At 34.5% G+C, this 21924-nt stretch overlaps 1 protein-coding gene and 1 long non-coding RNA gene across 9 annotated transcripts in view; one reads left to right on the plus strand and one right to left on the minus strand.

Annotated features, from left to right (window-relative positions):
- LOC111096171 overlaps positions 1-21924 on the plus strand; it is a 101258-nt gene that overhangs the window by 48265 nt on the left and 31069 nt on the right. For all 3 annotated transcript variants that reach the window (XR_005353852.1, XR_005353851.1, XR_005353853.1), the window contains 2 exons: positions 498-567; positions 16889-17065. This is a non-coding gene — a long non-coding RNA (uncharacterized LOC111096171). The remainder of the gene's footprint in view (positions 1-497; positions 568-16888; positions 17066-21924) is intronic.
- Positions 1-21924, minus strand: part of TBC1D32 (TBC1 domain family member 32) — a 211472-nt gene that overhangs the window by 29298 nt on the left and 160250 nt on the right. For 4 of the 6 annotated variants that reach the window (XR_005353847.1, XM_038526673.1, XM_038526672.1 and 1 more), the window contains 2 exons: positions 2343-2412; positions 503-618 (listed from right to left, as the gene is read on the minus strand). Coding sequence is in view for 4 of the 6 variants with exons in the window: in XM_038526673.1 (XP_038382601.1) it covers positions 503-618; positions 2343-2412 (186 nt within the window). In the remaining 2 variants the exon portion in view is untranslated. The remainder of the gene's footprint in view (positions 1-502; positions 619-2342; positions 2413-21924) is intronic. The other 2 variants (XR_005353848.1, XM_038526675.1) reach the window with 1 other exon arrangement.

The raw sequence follows: 21924 nt of genomic DNA on the forward strand, positions 1-21924 counted from the left end.
TAAAATAATAGTACAGACTCTTTCTCTGGTTTAGGTTATCTGCTAAATTACTAGCATAATCAAATATTTTAAAAATCCATACATCTTTAGAATTTGGTAATGCAAATGGTTTGTATATATTTTTTCCCCTTCAAGTCAAACCTATTTCTGAAAAATAATTAATTCAAGTAAAATAAATGTATGTTCTATTGTTATTCTAGATTTACTAACTCTAGAAAATTCTTATTCTAGATATGCTAAACCTATTTTTAAAAATCTTATATATATATATCTGAAAATAAAGCCTAATAATCACTTTTAGATTCAAGAAGACTGAATTTATTAATTACTACCGAATTGAATAAAATTAATATCTAAAATACAGAATACTTTTAGGTGCATCATAATGAATCAGCAATATAGGTTAAAGTATTATTTAGCATAAATGTGTTAAGGTACCCTATCAAAGAATTATGAAAAATAAATAATGTTCTATTACTGTGAATCCACTCAAAAAGGATATGAAGAGAAGATTTTATGGGAGCTTGCTGCTGTTTCAGGAATCTCTCACAGTGCTTTAAAACCAAGGTAAGATCATTTTCTGCACTGTCTTTTAACAGGTTGAGGAACTTGCCATATCTACATTAAAAGCCCACAAAACATACAAAATTGAAAAATATCAGGCCTGGCATTGCAAATTCACTTTTTAAAAGCCATCAAGCATAGTCCTCTTGAGATCCCAAGGTTTTTAAGTTTTCAAATTTCTACTTCTAGGATAACTATGCTATCCAGAACACTTATAGGGAAAGCTTAACACTCAATGTAAGTTCCTGATAGTTACATTTGGATTAGCAATAGTTACCTGGTAAATACTGACAACTTTAAGGAAAAATAAAACACTAATGAGAGAGCAAAACATAGACACTATAGATGAGAAGAATATAATCATTTTTCCTGAACTTAATCTAAAACATGTAATGTTGACAAATTAGACTGACAGAATGTTAAGTCTAGAAGCAATTTTAGATCTTTAGTCCGGAGGTTCTGAGAGGAGGCACTTGCCCTCCTGTGGCCACTTGAGAAATTCATGCGGGGTGTTTTTGATTGCATAGTGACTGGGTTTACTAATAGTAGGTGGTGTGTGATGGTCGGTCAGGAGGTTAGATGTGGGACAGTCCTGCACAACCACTTGCAAATGTCCTGCCTGTTATTTGCATGGATGAAGAAGCTATTTATAATTATCTGAAACCAATTCTGTTTTATATAAGATCATAAAATATTTTTTCTCTATTTTTTTTTTTATTATACACTGAAGGCAACTATGTGTAAATCAGGAAAAGACAGTACTTTCGTTGTTTGAAGCCTGAGACTCATTCACCATTTTGGAAAGTCACTTTGCCAGTGGCAAAACTCGAGCAGTATTTGTAGCATCAAAATACCACCAGTCTCTATTTGCAGCTGCCAAAGTCACAATGATTCTATGGGGTTGACAGTTATGTCATATATAGTAGTTGGGTACAAACATTTCATTACAAATCATTTTCCATTTATTTCTTACCAATAAGCCACTATATTGAATTTTAAAAATATGTGACTAATCTGCTCATGTTATCTACAGATTCCATTTCAGAATAGAAATTGGACATTACAAAATAAAAGGCAGATATAGGGTCACAAAACAATGAGATACATGCTTTATGTGATGATCCACCTGGTAAGAGCCAGAATTATATCATACTTTTCATTATCATGCTATGAATTTATAAAAATAGTCTTTTTGAAAGCTTCCATATGCATATTTTTTATACTTGAATCTAAAGATTACCCACTGAAGTACCATGGAACTATTAAAATCGTCATTTAATAAGCAGGAGAGAGACTCACTCCTTAATTCCCAGTATGCTGTTTAGCTTATTTCTTTTGAAAATTACAATTTGAGTACTAAAAATTCAAACTACTATAATTGGTTTATTCATTTTTAACTTCTGTGTCTATCCTTAAGGTACTTTTGTACTCATCACCATAACTTGACAATTAAAATCTATCATATTTTATAAAATGGCATGATTGTGCTACTAATGTGCTGAATTTTACAATGCATTTTTTGGGAAAAAACCTGTAGTCATACAGACTCAAACATACTGTAATTAGCCTCTGAAATGATAATGAACCATAACTGATTTACCAGCAGCGGTAATATAATCATATGCCAATATCCCCAAAACAAAGTTATTATTTTCTGAATGATAAACTCTGCATTTAAAGTACACAAAATAGTTGGTTGTTAAATACCATTAAGCACATATCAGGTAGATGAAACAAATTCTAGAAATGCGCAAGGGAGAGATTTCCCTATAATATACCTGACAGTCATTTTAATGCCAAGCTGCTGCACAGATGAAAGACTTTCATTCTTCACATTTGCATCAGTAGCTACAAACAATAGAAAACTGAGTTATAAAAATGTACGAAAGTCTGCATAATAATCACATTTTAATTGAAAATTGATGAAAGTCATATTTTTACATATTTTAATGTGAATTTTGAAAACACTGATGAATTTGTTCTTTTAAGAGCTGTCAGTTATATTTTCAAAGAAATTAACAGGAAACTTTTTACAAATAACTTTTCTCCTATAACAATCATTTAAAAGCATATTAAATACAAAACAACTAATTGTAGTTTTAAAGCAATCTATTTTTACTCAGCCCATATCACAACACAAAAGCTGTTAACCCAAGAACAATCTAGAATATTGTACTTTCATCAGGCAATGCATATATTTTTAATTACAAATATGTCTAAGTATGGCTATTTACTTCTTAAAGATTTTTTTAAGATTTTGTTTATTTGAGAGAGAGGGAAAGTGAGAGAGAGAGAGAGAGAGAGAGCAGGTCCTGGGGGAGAGGCAGAGATAAGGGAGAAGGAAAGGCTGGGGTTCAATGTGGGGCTCCATCTTGGGACTCCGGGATCTTGACCTGAGCCAAAGATATATGCTTAAATGACTGAGCCACCCAGGCGCCCTCCTCTTAAAGGTTTAAAAATGAGTGTCAAAAAGGGATAATCAATATACTACTTAAAATATATAACAGTATATGAGGGTAGAGTGAACGTTTTTCCAGCAGGTGGATTTTCTTTATGAAGTAGGAGTCATGATCTGCCAAAAGCGAGAAGGCTGTGTTGTACAGAGGACGATAGGAGAGGCTGAAAATTCGGATTAGTTCTGGAGAAGATTGGATGACCAAACTAACGGTGAATGCTCAAAAACATCACTAGTTGGCATTGAGGGTTCTAGTTGAAATTTTCATTTTTTGGCTAAAGAAACTGTAGCATGCATGTGCATGCATACATACACATGCACACACTATTAAGGGAATTGTCCAAAATCACATAATTACCTAGTGGTAAAGAGGGACTAAAAGGTAGATTTCTCACACTATCAGTTTTTTTTTTTCTTTTTTCCTTCCATTACACACTGATGCATCTCATTCTATCAGTATAATCTAATTAACTTGTGGACTCATTCCTTTCTTTTAATACATCTTTTCTGATAAAGTAAGTGTGGAGCACCATGCTAGAAGCTATAGGGGATAGAAGATAAATAATACATCATGCCCTAAAGGAACTTTCCATGTAGTGTCAGAGATAAAATTCATATATAGATAACTCTGCTAAGGATGTTTTAAAGGACTAAGTAGAACAAGAATGGTACAGATAGAGTGCTATGTGAATTAAGAAAGAGAGAGATTACGAAGAACTGGCACTTAAACTGAACCTTAAAATATGGTTAGACTTGAGATCTACAGATATAAGGAAGAACACAAATTAAACATCACTGTTATCAAACATCTACTCATTGGGTCAGCAACAATCCATCATTTAGCACTCTTCGAAGTAAGTTACCCTGTTTCTCCCAGTTTGCCCAGGTCTTGCATGGTTTTAGCTCTGAAAGTCTCATGCCCTAAGAAGCCCCCATAATCCCAGGCAAACCAGACTGGTCTTCTACCCACCTCGAATGGTAATTTTCTTTAAAAATAAGTTAATTAAAATAAAATAAACTTAACTGCTCAGTTCACTTCTTGACAAGCTACATCTGAGTTTTACTTATTCAGATCAGAACACAAACTTAGCATTATTGTTGTACTTGACCTATAATGAGCAGTTATTTTTTATATATCTTAGAATTCCTATTTGTAGACTCTAACTTTACTAATAGATATACATTCTAGATGCACAGATTGCTAAAGAGAGTTTTATATATATGGCTCAGTATTTTTCTCCTAGGCAAAAAAAAAAAAAAAAAGGAGTTTCTATTACTTTCTACCAAAAACATATATGTCACAAATTATTCTCACACTCAAAAATGGCCAATTTTTAAAACTATTAATCATCATTCATATGCTTACCATAATTTCAAGTTTTTAGTCTTATCAACAGCATTTTTAAAAATCAGCCATAATTTAAACAGCTTTTCCAATGTCCACTATAACACAATCAGATTAAATTCATTTGGTAGCAACCAGGAGGTTCTTAATGTATCAGTACCTGAATATACTCCTGGTGATCCTATATTTTATTATTAATTGCAATTCAGTTTCCCAAGCTCAAATAACATAAAACTTTAGTGCTGTAGTATTGGTGACACTGGATGATTTTGCAAAATTTAGGGAGTTTCAATAAAGTAAATATTTTGGTTTTATATATATTTTTATAGCCACAAAACAGACCTATCTCCTATCAACTATCCTAAAAGTATATTATAGGATTGATTTTTTTAAATTAGTAAGATTATTTTGAGGTAAACTTTATAGTCAAAGAAATATAAAGATCTTAAATGTACAGTTCAATTAGTTTTGACAAATGCATACAAGCTGTATAACTTACACTCCTCTAAGATAAAGAATATTTTCATCTCCTAGAAGTTCCCTCATGCTCCCTTCTAGCCAATTCCTGTACATTCATCTTCCCTAAACCAGCCACCGATCTAATCTCTTTCACTACTGGTTTAGCTTTACCTGGAATAGAATATAAATGGAATCACACAGCATGTACCCTTTTGTGTGTGTGTTTTTTTTTTCCACTTAACACAATGTTTTGAGATTCATTTCATATTATAGCATGTATTGACAGTTTTTTTATTATAAGTAGTATTCCATTACATAAATATGTTGAAATTTATTTTTCTGGGACATTTGTATTTATTTTTTCAGATTTTGAATTTATGAATAAAGAGCTCTGAACATTCTTGGGCAAATATCAAAGATGAGCTATCACCTCACATCTCAGAATGGCTAAAACCAAAAAGATAAGAAATAAAAAGTGTTAGTGAAAATGTAAAGTAAAGGAACCCTTGTACACTGTTGGTGGGAATATAAATTGGTACTTTTACTGTGAAAAACAGTATGGAGTTCCTAAAATATTAAAAAATAGAAATGTCATGTGATCCACTAATTCTACTATTGGGTATCTACCCAAAAGAAAATGAAAACAGTAATTCAAAAAGATACACACATCCCTATGTTTACTGCAGCATTATTTACAGTAGCCAAGATAAGGAAGCAACCTAAGTGTCCATCGATAGATGAGTGGATAAGGAAGATGTGGTATATTTATGTGCACATGTGTGTGCACACACAAGTTATTACTCAGCCATAAAAAAAGATGTGATCATGCCACTTGTAACAACATGGATGGACCTAGAAGGTATTATGGTAAGTGAAATAAGTCAGACTGAGAAAGACAAATACCATATGGTTTCACTCCTATAGGGGGAAAAAAAAAGAACAAACGAATAACAGAATCAGACCTATAAATACAGAGAACAAACTGATGGTTGCCACAGGAGAGTGAGTGGAGGGTTAGGCAAAATGGGTGAAGGGTTTCAGTTATGGATTGCATAAGTAATGGGGATAAAAGCTACAGTATAAAGAATATAGTCACTGATATTATAATAGCAATGCATGGGAACAGATGGCAGCTACACTTGTAGTGAACATAGCATAATGTGTAAACTTACCGAATCATTACGTTGTACATTATGAAATTAATGCAACATTGCTTGTCAACTATACTCAAAAACAAAACAAAACAAAAAATAGTAAAGTCCTTCAGGCTGAAGAGAAATAGCCCAGATGAACATACACACACACACACCACACACACACACAACTGACACATATACAGAGATACTCGAAATTGTAAATACAAAATAATTTTCTCGTTTCTTTACTTAAAACTAATTGACTCACAGGAAAAATAAAGTGTAAAAGTAAAATGCATAGAAAGATTAGCACATAGGAAGGACAAATGGAAATAAACTTTGTAAGGTTCTTATGTGAAAGACATGGTATTAATTCACAGTAGATAAAAATATCAAAATCATAGATAAAATTTTAAAATATCAGTAATCATGTAAATAGTTTAAAAACAACAATCAATGGCAGAACTTTTCAGACTGAATTAAAAACAGAATGCAAGACGCAACTATATGCTATGTATCTTTAAATGCCCTTTAAACTGAAAGACATGATATACTAAAGATGGGATGGGCAGCCTGGGTGGCTCAGAGGTTTAGCGCTGCCTTCAGCCCAGGACCTGATCCTGGAGACCCGGGACCGAGTCCCACGTCAGGCTCCCTGCATGGAGCCTGCTTCTCCCTCTGCCTGTATCTCTGCCTCTCTTCTCTTTTTGTCTCTCATGAATAAATAAATAAAATATTTTTAAAAATAAAATAAAGATGGGAAAACATATTATACCAACACTAATCATAAGAGAACTGAATGTCTATATTATTATCAGACAAAATATACTCTAGGTCAAGGAGTATTAGAGATAAAAGACTTTTTAAAATGATAGCATGGTCAATTCATCAAGAAGAAAAAGCAATACTACATATATATTTACCAAATTGGAAAACTTTACAATACATGAACAAAAACTAAGAATTAAAAGGAAAAGTCAATAAACATAAAATAATAAAGGGAGAGAGCTCAACACAACTAATCTATCAGCATTTGGGAGAGAGCTCAACACTACTACTCTATCAGCATTTGGTACCAAAAGGAGACAAAAAATAAGAAATTTTCTAGAAAATCTGAACAGCATGACCAACTAAATTGCCCTTATTGGTTATTTATAGAACACTACAACCATCGACTCTAATAAATATGTCCTTTTTACTTGTCAATGGAGCATTTACTAAAACAGAACATTTATTAGGCCATACAAAGTTTCAAAAAATTTTTAAGAAATTAAATTATATGCAGAATATTCCATAACACAATAGAATTAAAATAAAAACGAGTAACAAAAAGATTTCTGGAAAATCTCCAAATTCTTTTTTTTTTAATTTTTTTAATTTTTATTTATTTATGGTAGTCACACAGAGAGAGAGAGAGATAGAGAGAGAGAGAGAGAGGCAGAGACATAGGCAGAGGGAGAAGCAGGTTCCATGCACCGGGAGCCCGACGTGGGATTCAATCCCGGGTCTCCAGGATCGCGCCCCGGGCCAAAGGCAGGCGCTAAACCGCTGCGCCACACAGGGATCACTCCAAATTCTTGAAAGTTAAGAAACACACTGCAAATTAGTCAAGGTCAAAGAAGAACTAGCAAGCTAAATTAGAAAATATCTTCAATGGAATGATTACTAAGACATTTCTTTTTTTTTTTTTTAATGTTATTTTATTTATTCATAGACACAGAGAGCGAGAGGCAGAGACACAGACAAAAGGAGAAGCAGGCTCCACATAGGGAGCCCAATGTGGGACTCAATCCCGGGTCCCCAGGATCACACCCTAGGCTGCAGGCGGCGCCAAACTGCTGTGCCACGGGGGCTGCCTACTAAGACATTTCTAAACATGCACTGGGAGGCAACTCAAGCATTGCTTCCGGGAAACTTTATAGCTTCATATATTTTATTAGGAAGGAATAAAGGTTTAAAGTCAATGATCTAAACTTGCATCACAGAAGCTACAGAAAGAAGATGAATTTAAACCTAAAGTCAACAGAAAGAAGAAATAAAATATAACAGAAACCAATAAAATAAAAAATAAAGAAGAAAGAGGATATCAGTAAAACCAAATGTTGGTTCTTTGAAAAGATCAATAATATTAACAAATCTCTACTTGGCGTATAAAGAAAAAAGAGAAAGAGAAAACACAAATTATCAATAACAAGAATAAAAGAGGAAATATCACCATAGATCCTACAGACCCAAGAAGAAACAGAAAATCTAAAGATTCTTACATTTATTAATGAAATTCAATTAGTATTTTAAAAAGCATAACATGAAGAATACTCAGACGAACATGTTATCACCAGTGGATTCTATCAAATAAGTAAAATAATAATAATCTTACACATTTATAAGCACAGTATAACCATGATCCCCAAACAAATCAAAAACATTAAAAGCAAACTAGTGACCAATACTGTACCCGAATATAATAGAAAAAATACTTTTAAAATATTATCCATTCAAATTCAGTAATATAAAAGGATGACATATCATGATTAAGAAGAATTCACCAGAGAAATGCAAAGTTGATATAACATTCAAAAATCAATGTAAAACTTTTCCCCTAGGAGTAAGAACAAGCAAATTGTATATTCCTTCTTATACACTCAATTAGGTCTAGACAAAATATACAAAGCAATTTTGTGAGATAAGAAAGCTTTTCAATCAATTGTGCTGGAACAACTAGCTATCAGGCAAAAAATATGTAAACCCTTACCTCACACCATACACAAACAATAACTCAAAATCGATTATAGACCTGCAGGTAAGAGATAAACTACGAAACATAAAAGACTGTCTTTAATGCCTTGATGGAAGCAAAGATTGTCAGAGCAGAACCCTGAAAGTACGGACTGTAAAAGAAAAAAAAACCTGACAAATTGGACTTCATCAAAATTGATCTTCTATTCATCAGAAGACACTATTAGGAAAATGACTAGACAAGCTACATAATGGAAGAAAATATTTGCAGTATAAATTGGACAAGACATTGTATCCATAATCTATAACCATTATCTATACCTTAAAATATAAAAAGTTATGAAACCCATATGGAAATGATGGGGGTGAGTGAGAAGCAAAATATCTGAATAGACATCTCAAAAGAAGTGTTCAACATCACCTGTCATTAGGAAAATGCAAATTAAAAAACATGGAGATAGTACTGCACATCCACTGAAATGGCTAAAATTAAAGACTGAAAATACTGAGTGTTGGTAAGACTAAGGAGCAACTGGAACTGTCATACATTGCTGGTGAGAGTAAAATGGCACAACTATTTTGGAAAATGGTTTGGCAATTCTTCATAAAGTTAAATATACTTCTACTCTCTAATCCATGAATTACACTTCTCTGTATTAATATAAAAATGGATTTTTATAACCTATCAGCAGAACGATTTTAACTTAGACTAGATGCTAACACTTAGAATTCTAGTACCTATAAAACTGGATTTTTAAACATGAGAAATATTTATCTTCATTAATATATAAATCTGTGTGCATGTAATACTAATGTTTCTCTTTTGGAATGTATAATACAGCTAAATATCTTAACAGTAGGAGGAATGTGCAGTGGGCAAAGGGTGCTAATGATGAACATTCCTGATGACATTGTATGCTATAGATCAGGGTGGCTTCTAGGAGAAGATGCTGACTTCTGTATGTGAAGAATTTCAGAATAGTTAAGATCAAGGTGAGAGGAGATGCCCAAAAGGACTATAACATTCAATGTTATATGATTCATGTTCTAGGTTCTTACTTTTTCCCAATGGAAGGAAATAGTCCTTCCAGAATGGTCTAGCTGTCTGCCTGAGGAGTCCTTTTAAGTTTTCTGGGGTGTACAAATAATTTCCCAGATCTATTCCTTCTCTAAAAGTTTATGTTTCTGAATATTCAGAGTAGTAACTTAATTCTACACATTTCAACAGATAATGGTTCCCAATTATGGCTATACATTAAAATTCTCTGTATTTTTAGAAGTAAAGATAAACAGATTCCACTCCAGACCAATGACTGAGATTGCTGAGGGTGAATGTCCAGTCATTTGTATTTTTAAAGACCTCTACAAGCTTATTTCTTGTGCACTGAACTTGAGATCCACATTTAAAGAAATAAAAGTGAAGTTTGGATATAGTTAAAATTGGACATTAAGGGATCCGTGGGTGGCTCAGCGGTTTAGCACCTACCTTCAGCCCAGAGCATGATCCTGGAGTCCCAGGATCGAGTCCCAAATCAGGCTCCCTACATGGAGCCTGCTTCTCCCTCTGCCTGTGTCTCTCTCTCTCTCTCTCTCTCTCTCTCTCCCACGAATAAATAAAATCTTTTTAAAATTTGGACATTAATTATTATATAAATATCACTTTAAAGAATGTAGCACTTAAATCTTCAAAAAGGCTTTTAAGTTAGAATATGGGAGGTATTAAGCATACTAAAACATCAAATACTCTAAAAAATACTTATATTAAATAGATATAGGTGACATTAATGTGAATAAAACCCTTTTGAAAACATTAAGCAGGGAGAGAGGTAAGATGGTGGGAGAGTAGGGGTCCTTGTTTCCTCTGGCCCCCCAAATACAGCTAGATATATAACTTTCAAACCATCCTAAACAACCTATGAATTCAACCTGAGATGTAAAGAAAGAACGGCTGGAACTCTACAAATAGGAAAATGACCACCTCTTGCAAGCCATTCTACACTGGATAAAATGTCTATAAGGAAGAATTTACCACAAAAGAAAGAACAAGAGATAATACTCTGTCACAGATCTAATGGATATGTATTTAAATAAGATGTCGGAGATAGAATTCAGGCTTACAAAGATAAAATTACTAGTGGGACTTGAAAAACATAAAAGACTCTAGAGAATCTCTTATTGCAGAAATGAGATCTAATCAGGCCTAAATTAAAAATACTCTGAGATGCAGTTTAAACTGGAGCTCTAACAGATAGGGTAGGTGAGGCAGAAGAGAGAGTAAGACAAGTGATGGAAATGAAGGAAGCTGAGGAAAAGAGAGAAAAACAACTAAAAGCCCACAAGGAGAGACTCCCAAGAAAAAGTGATAGTTTGAAAAAGAATAACATCCATATTATTGGGATTCCAGAGGGAAAGGAGAGAGAAAGAGAGAGAACCAGAAGGTATGTTTGAACAAATCATAGCTGAAAACTTCCCTAATCTGGAGAAGGAAATAGGCATTCATGTCCAAGAGACAGAGAGGACTCCCCATAAATCAACAAAAGCCAAACCACATTCCGGCATATAATAGTGAGGCCTGTAAATTTCATGGATAAATAGAAATTATGAAAAGCAGCTTGAGCAAGAAATTACTAACATATAGGGGGAGAAATATCAGATTAACAGTAGACCTCTCCAGAGACCTGGCAGGCCAGAAAGCACTGGCAAGATATATCAGGGTACTAAATGTGAAAAACATGCAGCCAAGAATACTTTATCCAACAAGGCTGTCATTTCAAATAGATGGAGAGATGCTTCCAGGACAGATAGAAATTGAAAGAATATGTGACCACCAAACCAGCCCTACAAGAAATATTATGGGGGATCCTGTAAGCAAAGAGGGAGTCCAAGAAAACAATCTTCAGAAACAGGGACTGTGTAGGTAATACTATGACACTAAATTCATATCTTTCAATAGTGACTCTGAACATGAATGAATGAGTGCAATGATTCAGTCAAAAGACACAGGGTATCAGACTGGATAAAAAAGCAAGACCCATCTATATACACTGACTACAAGAGACTCATTTTAAATTTTTTTATTTTATTTTATTTTTTTTTTTATGATAGTCACACAGAGAGAGAGAGAGAGAGAGGCAGAGACACAGGCAGAGGGAGAAGCAGGCCCCATGCACCGGGAGCCCGACGTGGGATTCGATCCTGGGTCTCCAGGATCGCGCCCGGGGCCAAAGGCAGGCGCTAAACCGCTGCGCCACCCAGGGATCCCCGCGACTCATTTTAGATCTAAGGACACCTTCAGACTGAAAATAAAGTGGTGGAGAACAGTTTACCATGCAAATGGACTTCAAAAGAAGGCTAGGGTTGTGATCCTCATATAAAATAAATTAGATTTTAAACCAGTGGCTATACTAAGAGATGAAGAGGGACATGATATAATATCTCTTTACTTACATACTTAAGGATCTATCCAACAAGACATAACAATTATGGATATTTATGCCCCTAATGTGGGAGCAGCCAATTATATCAACCAATTAATAACCAAAGTAAAGACATACTTAGATAATAATACATTAATAGTATGAGACTTCAACACTCTACTCTCAGCAAAGGATAGATCTTCTAAGCAGAAGATCACCAAAGAAACCAAGGGCTTTTAAGAAGTCCACTGGACCAGATGGACTTCATAGATATATTCAGAACATTCCATCCTAATGCAAGTGAATACATATTCTTCTCAACTGCATCATGGAACTTTCTTCAGAATAGACCACATACTGGGTCACAAATCAGGTCTCAACCGATACTTAAAGATTGGGATTATTCCCTGTATATTTTCAGATCATGATGCTTTGAAACTAGAACTCAATCACAAGAAGAAATGTGGAAGGAACTCAAACACTTGGAAGTTAAAGAGCATCCTCTTAAAAAATGAATGGGTCAACTAGGAAATTAGAGAAAAATTATAAAGATTCATGGAAACTAATGAAAATGAAGGCACAACTGTTCAAAATCTTTGGGATACAGCAAAAGCATGCCTAAGAGGGAAATACATTTCAATACAAGCCTCTCTCAAAAAATTGGAAAAATGTCAAATACACAAGCTAACCTTACACCTACAGAACTGGGGAAAGAACAGCAAATAAAGCATACACCAAGCAGGAGGAGAGAAATAATAAAGATTAGGGCAGAACTCAATGAAATAGAGACCAGAAGAACTGGAGAACAGATCAATGAAACCAGGAGCTGGTTCTCTGAAAGAATTAATAAGATAGATAAACCCCTAGCCAGACTTATTAAAAAGAAAAAAGACTCAATAAAATCATAAAGGAAAAAGGAGAGATCATAACCAACACCAAGGAAATACAAATGATTTTAAGAACGTATCATGAGAAACTATATGCCAACAAATTAGGCAATCTGTCTGGAAGAAATGGATGTGCTCCTGGAAACATAAATTACCAAAACTGAAACAGAAAGAAGCAAGTAACCTGAACAGAGTAATAACCAGCAAGCAAATTGAAGCAGTCTTCACACACCTCCCAACAAACAAAAGTCCAGGGCCAGATAGCTTTCCAGGGGAATTCTACCAAACATTTAAAGAAGAAATAATACCTAGTCTACTAAAGCTGTTTCAAAGGATAGAAATGGAAAGAAAACTTCCAAACCCATTCTATAAGGCCAGCATTACCTTGATCTCAAAACCAGAGATTTTCCAATTCACCAAAAAGGAGAATTACAGACCAATATCCCTGATGAACATGGGTATAAAAATTCTCACCAAGATACTAGCTAATAAGATCCAACAGTACATTAAGAGGATGAGTCACCACAATAAAGTGGGATTTATATATGGGATGCAAGGGTGATTCAACATTCATAAATCAATCAATGCAATAGATCACATTAATAAAAGAAAAGACAAGAACCATATGATCCTCTCAATAGGTACAGAGAAAGCATTTGACAAAATACAGCCTCTTTCCTGATTAAAACTCTTCAAAGTATAGGGGTAGAGGGAACATATCTCAATACCATAAAATCCATCTATGAAAAACCCATAGCAAATATCATTCTCAATGGGGAGAAACTGAGAGCTTTTCCCCTAAGGTCAGGAACATGACAGGGATGCCCACTCTCACCACTTTTGTTCAACATAGTAGAAGAAGTCCTAGCCTCAGCAATCAGACAACAAAAAGAAATAAAAGGCATTCAAATCAGCAGGGAAGAAGTCAAACTCTCACTCTTTGCAGATGACATGATACTGTACATAGAAAACCCAAAAGTTTCCCAAAACCCAAAAGCCTCCACCCAAAATTGCTAGAGTTCATACAGCAATTCAGCAATGTGGCAGGATACAATCTGGCAGAATCAATACACAGAAATCAGTTGCATTTCTACACACTAACAATGAGTTTGAAGAAAGAGAAATTAAGGAATCAATCCCATTTACAATTACACCCAAAACCGTAAGATACCTAGGAATAAACATAACCAAAGAGATAAAGGATCTGTACTCTGAAAACTACAGAACACTTATGAAAGAAACTGAAGAAGACACAAGAGATGAAAAAACATTCCATGCTCACAGATTAGAAGAATAATGATTTTGAAAAAATGTCTATGCTACCCAGAGTAATTTGCACATTCAATGCAGTCCCTATCAAAATACCCTGGAGGGACACTTGGGTGGCTTAGCAGTTGAGTGTCTGTCTTTGATTAAGGACATGATCCCGGGGTTCTGGGATCCAGTCCCGCATCAGGCTCCCTATGAGAAGACTGCTTCTCCCCTTATGTCTTCTCTGCCTCTCTCTCTATGTCTCATGAATAAAGATGAATGAATGAATGAATGAATCAATCAATCAATCAATCTAAAAAAATTATCCTGGACTTTCTTCACAGAGTTGGAACAAATAATCCTAGGATTTGTAGAGAACCAGAAAAGACCCCAATGAGCCAGAAGAATGCTGAAAAAGAAAACCAATGCTGGGGGCATCACAATGCCTCACATCAAGCTGTATTACAAAGCTGTGATCATCAGTATGGTATGGTATTGGCACGAAAACAGACAGATCAATGGAACGAATAGAGAACCCAGAAATGAACCCTCAACTCTATGGTCAATTCATTTCGACAAAGCAGGAAAGAATATCCAATGGAAAAAAGGCAGTCTCTTCAATAAATGGTGTTGGGAAAATTGGACACACAGAAAAATGAAACTAAACTGTTCTCTTACACCATATACAAAGATAAATTCAAAATGGTTGAAAGATCTAAATATGAGACAAGAATCTGTCAAAATCCTAGAGAACACAGGCAGCAACCTTTTTGAACTTGGCCACAGCAACTTTTTACAAGATACATCTATGAAGGCAAGGGAAACAAAAGCAAAAATGAACTATTGGGAATTAATCAGGATAAAAAGCTTCTGCACAGCAAAGGAAAATGTCAACAAAACTAAAAGGCAACCTACAGAATGGGAGAAGATATTTGCAAATGATGTATCAGATAAAGGGCTAGTATCCAAGATCCATAAAAAACTTATCAAACTCAACCCCCAAGAAACAAATAATCCAGTCAAGAAATGGGCAGAAGACATGAACAGACATTTATCAAAAGAAGACCTTCACATGGCCAACAAGCACATGAAAAAGTGCTCCTCATCACTTGCCATCAAGGAAATACAAATCAAAACCACAATGAGATACCACTTTACACCAGTGAGAATGGCTAAAATTAACAAGATAGGAAACAACAAATGTTGGAGAGGATGTGGACAAAGGGGAACCTTCTTGCACTGTGGGTGGGAATGCAAACTGGTACAGCCACTCTGGAAAACAGCATGGAGGTTCCTCAAGAAGTTAAAAATAGAGCTACCCTATGATCCAGCAATTGCACTACTGGGTTTTTTCCCCAAAATACAGATATAGTGAAATGACAGGACACCTGCACCCCAATGTTCCTAGCTGCAATGTACACAACAGCCAAACTACAGAAGGAGTTGAGAGGTCTTTCAACAGATGAATGGATAAAGAAAACATCACACACACACACACACACACACACACACAGGAATATTGCTCAGCTATCAAAAAAGGATGAATACTTACATTTACAGTGACATGGATGGAACTGGAAGGTATTATGCTGTGTGAAATAAGTCAACTGGAGAAAGACAATTACTATATGGTTTCCCTATATGTGGAATATAAGAAATAGTGAAAGGACCAAAAGGGAAGGGGGAGAAACTGACTGTGAAGAAATTAGAGAGGAAGACAAACCATGAGAGACTCCTAACTCTGGAAAAGAAACAAAGGCGTGCAGAAGGGGAGGCAGGTGGGGGTATCAGGCCAGGTGATGGGTGTTAAGGAGGGCACACAATGAGATGAGCACTGGGTGTTATACTACATTTGGCAAAGTGAATTTAAATAAAATTTTTTTAAAAAGAAAAAATAAGCAAGAATGAAGAAATCAGAAAATAGTTTTCTATTTACTAAATATTTTAAGAAGAGGCATTTTAATTTCAAATTTGTGCTTGCTATATGACAACTTGACAAACAGAAACAGATCTTGGACTACAAAAGTTCAGTGAAATAATCTTTTGTTATGTACAACCAGGACTAAATACAACTTATGAAGCAGAAACTAAAATCTTCATAAATAAGACAAAATTGATGGGATAAAATAAATAAATTCAATGATAAAAATGGATGTCTTCAGGGGACTCTGATGTATCACTGGTAATCAGTGACTAATTGACACGTACACCTTGATGTGTGAGATACATAATAGAAGCTTAACAAAACACTGAGTGAGTAGATAATGAGTAAATGAATAAACAAGAAATTGTTCTTCATATCAAATGGAGCAATTTGGAGATGAAATAGATGTGGACTTAAAAATATTTTCTGTACATTGAAATAAAGCAAAAAATGGGGATGATATAACTCCTACTCCCTGGAGTCATTATGAAAAGCATAACAAGTTGCTGATAAAAAGTCAACCAAACAGTGACACCTGTAGCATCATACTTACCCTACTTAATGTCTAATTTAATCAAAGCATTAACTATTTGAAATAACCAACCTATTTAATTGTAAATATAATGGTCTCAGAACAAAATGAGTTGGAAAAATTGACTTAATATTGACTGAAATTGCTCACTCTGGTAATGAATTCTATTTTTGGTTTGCAAAGCTAGCAAAGTAGAAGCACAGTAGAAGAAATGAAAGCTATTCCGCCTGGCACTTGGCTAATGGTGTGGAAAGAAATTAATTTTCGGAAGAGTAAAGAATTTCTCCACTGGAATACATTTCCATGGTTAGAGAAGCAGTTACTGCTTGGCTGTTTACGGATTCTTCTGAAGCTCTGGCGGTAAGTGTTATAAAGCCAAAGAATCTGACCCCGCAATGAAGTCAACAGGTCAGCACACTCTCACCTACCTCCTTCCTTTCACAGAGCCAGTCTGCAGATTCTGTTGCTTCCCTTTTAACACAGGGTTATAACTATCCATTTTATTCAATTCATATGGACATAAAACTCAATTTCTTGCGGCCAAGTTATTTTAAGGGTATCAGTCTCCTAATTGGATAGTGAGCATTGTTTGGGGAAAAAAGGATTTCTTTCCATGTTTTTATGCTATTTAACCCTTTCCTGCAAAACTCCCCTTCTACATTTTCTTCTTTTTTTGTGTTTTTGAGGGTTTTTTTTTTTTGCCTTACTAGTGCCACTCCTGCTCCATTATCACTTCTTCCTCTTATCTTTCATGATGGCACTAGTCAAACATCACTCTTTGCAATGAAGACATATAGCACTTAAAACAAAAACCTTCATTTGACAATAACCCATATCAAATACCATACTTAAAGGCACACTGCCTGAAATAAAGTAGCCAGCTAGAAAATGTCCATTTCCTTTATTTTTTCTACTAATTGTTCCAATTTATTTAATTCATCGTTTTAGATGTGTGCACTATTACCCCTATTTGAGGATAGTGTTATCCATATTTTATTCTTCCTTGCAATTATCCAACATACTCACAAATATGCTCCATAAATGTAAAGTGGAAAAGAGCGTATTTGCTGAATGTGCATAAAAAGCATAAAAGGTGTTTTAACAATATATATTAAGTTTAAAAGTATTTTAATAGTCAAAAAATGAAACAATGCAAAATTTTCTGATTTCTTTTCAGCCTTTTGATTAACAACATAAAGAGTAAAGACATAACATTAAAAGTATTTCCTACCTTTAAAGGAATACTTAATATAACATTTAAAGAAGCAAATACATAAGGAAAAAAAAAATCCCCAACTCATTCCAGGGAAATGAACCAACAAAAAATTAAATTTGGTTAGGATTTGGAAAGATACCTGTATAGATTTACAAACTGAAAATGTGCAGAACTTTGTTCATTCCTCTTTCTTTAAGGGGATAAACAGCTAAACTGATTTGATTTTTCTGCAAATTATATAATAGACTGGAATCCTGAGGGAACTAACAACAGATGGATGACTGTGTTATTCTAATTTCAGCTACCTTAGGGTTTAAGCAAGCTGTCATTTTTAAAAAGACAATCAATTTCTCATTTCAAGAAACATGTAAACACACTGAATATATATATTTAGCATTTTCTTTTTTATATCAAAACATGGTTTTTATTCATTTAAAGTAAATACAGTGAAATTTTATAATGGAAAACCATTGTTCTGCCACCCCAAAAAAATAAATGATGAAGGGTGAGGATATCTAAAGCCATGGGAAGAAAATGGTATTAGTAACAAGCTTACTATATCATAACAACATAATATTATACATTCAGTAAACAGGAAGCCAACTTATATTTGGTTGTACTCTAAAACTCCAAAAGATAGCTGTTCAGTTGGAGCCTTTAAAGAATTTAATTTCACATTTGGGGTTCATCTTCCTAGGTAATACATTCAAAAGAGCCAACATCTGAGATCTCTCTCATCATAATTTAGAAATTTAACAGAGGGCAGTGAATCTGCACACACTGAGCAATTAGTCTCATTGAGCATTTAGACAATGAATACAACATAATGTTAATTTTAAATTATCTACAGAAAATATGATCCAATAGAACAATGTGCCAAGGAGAGATGTAGAAATTGGAGATTATAGGGAAGCCTAGGGAGATACCCACTCTGGCCATGCAGATCTCCATAATTACCACTACTTATTTCCTTTCTTACTCATAGATTTGACCATTAATCCCTTTATATTTTCACATACATTTTTAGGTTTATTCATAAAGTTATAATTTTCTTCACAAATGCTTTTCTTCAAAATTCTCTTCACAATTTCTATTTTCTTTCCTTCTGTACCTCAGTTTTCTGATTTTACATGTGATGATTATGCCTACTGCAAAGACTAGTTACGGGGTTCAATAACATAACACACATGTAGTAGTACTTCAGCATACTATTTAGCTCACAAGAGGTGCTCAATAGTATCAATTCCCTTCACCCACCTTAATCTCTATCTAATGCTACCTTATATTTTCCTCTCATTTCTTTGTTCTTATTTTCTTATGTTCTCTTTTATCCCTTTGCCAAATTTGCATTAAAGGTCACTGTGTAAATAATGAGGCATATGTTCATATGTGTATTTGTAAATATCAATATATTTAGAATTGTTACACAACTGTATTTGTGTGAATACAGATGCTAAGGTTATGTATATATATTTAGTTAATAAAGATACAGCCAATACTATATTAAAGATAAAAAGGAGCTTGAGACATAATGGAATAATTTAAATAACCACATGCAATATAATAATTATCAAAATGGTAGTTTAAGGTGAATATAGTGAGCACAGAAACAACATCTATTTAGGAGTAAGAGGGAGGGAACATTTTAGCTGCAACTTTACAGTTAAGTAGGGCATTACCATATGGGGAGAGGAAAGCTCATCCAGAAGGAACAGTAGGAACAAAGGTTCAGTGACATGAATGCACAGAAAATCTTTGAGCAGCGGTGGATAACAGGGCCAGGAGGATAGGCTGGGACAGACTGGAAGCATATATTCTTCTTTTTAAGGAAATACGACATACAGTGTCTAACTTGCGTAAATATTTAAATGATGGTTTCTTCAGCAAACAGAGAAGTCATGTTACCCTTCTAAGGACGGAGAGCAATATCCCTTGATTATCTATTTCATGAGTCTCTGCTACTTCTCTGCTTTCTTCACAATCTCTTTACTGACCCTCACACTGGCGATTCACCTTTGGCATATTTCAGTTCTGCACTCTAGTTCATTGTTTACACAGTCACTAAAATAATCTTCCTAAAGTACAGATGAGTCAAGTAAAGCTTCTGCTCAGAAATCTTAAAGGGTTTAATCTACTGTCTATTAAAATGAAGACAAACTGACTGACACAGCCCTCCTTCATTTTTTTAGCCATTCTTTATTTTATTTGTCAAGTATGTCTTAACATGGTCATTCTAGTTGCAGAGGATATTACAGACAAGACATGGAAACTACCCGCCAGGAGTTACTGTCACATGAAGAATTAGATATTAAGTCAGTGTATGAGAAAGACATGACAGAGATACATACTGGCTTTATATACTAAGCTTATGATTTGGCAATATAAATTTCCAGCCCACATCTTTCCTCTAAATTCCAGATTCAAATAACCAATGTGTAAAAAATACATCTATTTAAATGTAACAAGTATTTAAAACATAACATAAAAGTAAGCTCTTCTCCTCCTCTCTCAAACCTATGTCTCCTCCATTCTTCTCCATCTTGGTGTATGATAATCTCATCCTTCCATTGGCATGAGTCAATAATCTAGAGTCTTCTTTGCTTCCTTCCTTTCTCTCACATTCCATTGTCAGTCACTCATTTCTGCTGGCTCTATCATCAAAATATACCTAGAATCCAAATACTTCTCACTATCTCCCACTGACAATCTCATCCAAGCCATTATCATTTTTCATCTGGATCTTCTCAACAGTCTCCTACTTCATTTCCGTGTGTTAGTCCTCTGTCCTCCCTTCTGTCTTTTCTCAACACAGCCGCCACAGCAATCTTGTAAAAATGTAAATCTGAACACGTGTTTCTACATTCAAGACCCTGCAGGGACTTCCAAAAACCATCTACTGTCCTTCCCCCTCTGACTTCAATACCAACAATGCTTCTCCTGTAATCCTATTCAGTCATAATTATCTCTTTCCTGGTCACTAGCAGGAATTCTCCTCCCCTGAAAATATCTACATAACTTGCTCCTAGCTTTGCTAGTCTGAACATGATTTAATAATGTAACCCCACCCCCAGGTAGCACTCTCTAGCCCTCTTCCCTGCTATGTATTTCTCAGTAGCCACCATACTATTTGATATAGTAAAGCATTTATTTATTCTATCTTCCCACCGAAGGCAAGATTTTTTCCCCTCTTTTGTTTACTGCTGTGTCTAAATACTTATAAAAATTCTATTAAATAATAGAGAACAATATGCATTTAATAAATGAATGTATTTGGATGGGGGAAGGGAGAACTTGGAAGTGCTAATAGTTTAGTGTTCATGAAAAACAAATATAAGGCATAGAGAGAAAGACATAATGCCAGAGAGGAAGAAAAGGGAAGGAAAATGTAAGATTTTGGGAGTCATGGTAAGAAGCCTAGACTTTACTTAATGGTCAATGGTGATCTTCTAAGAGGTAGAGGAATGAGTGGGTCAGATTTGCACTTCAAATGTTAGATTCTGAGAGCAGCATAAAAGAATACCTTTGAAAGGAAATCAGATTCTAATCAGGGACACCAGGAAAAGGGGCTATCATAATGCCCTAGGCAAGAAGCAATGGTGGCCTGAACAAAGAAGAGATGAATTAAGTAAATAAATTTGAGATCTATTAAGAACATAGAATTAACATAGTTTGGTAACTTAGAAGAAAATACGAACTTAAATTATTTGGTTTCTAGTTCAGATGAATAGTTGTTGATTGTACTGCCCACCAAAACAGACAATATAGAAAAAGGGTATTTATTAATAAGGTATGATGAGGTGAGGGCCCTGCTGACATTTCGAGTCTGAGGGTTTCTGTAGTACATACAGGTGATATTTACCTATTAAGCAGCTAGGTATACTACAATGAATCTTATAGTAGATTTTTGAATAGAAGATGGGAATTTTGAAGTTATCAATATATGAAGTAGGTAAAACAGTACAAACAAATGATATCACTAGGGGATAGTGGATAGAATCAGAAG

The sequence above is a fragment of the Canis lupus genome, chromosome 1 (assembly GCF_011100685.1).
Source record: "Canis lupus familiaris isolate Mischka breed German Shepherd chromosome 1, alternate assembly UU_Cfam_GSD_1.0, whole genome shotgun sequence".
Classification (NCBI taxonomy): domain Eukaryota; kingdom Metazoa; phylum Chordata; class Mammalia; order Carnivora; family Canidae; genus Canis; species Canis lupus.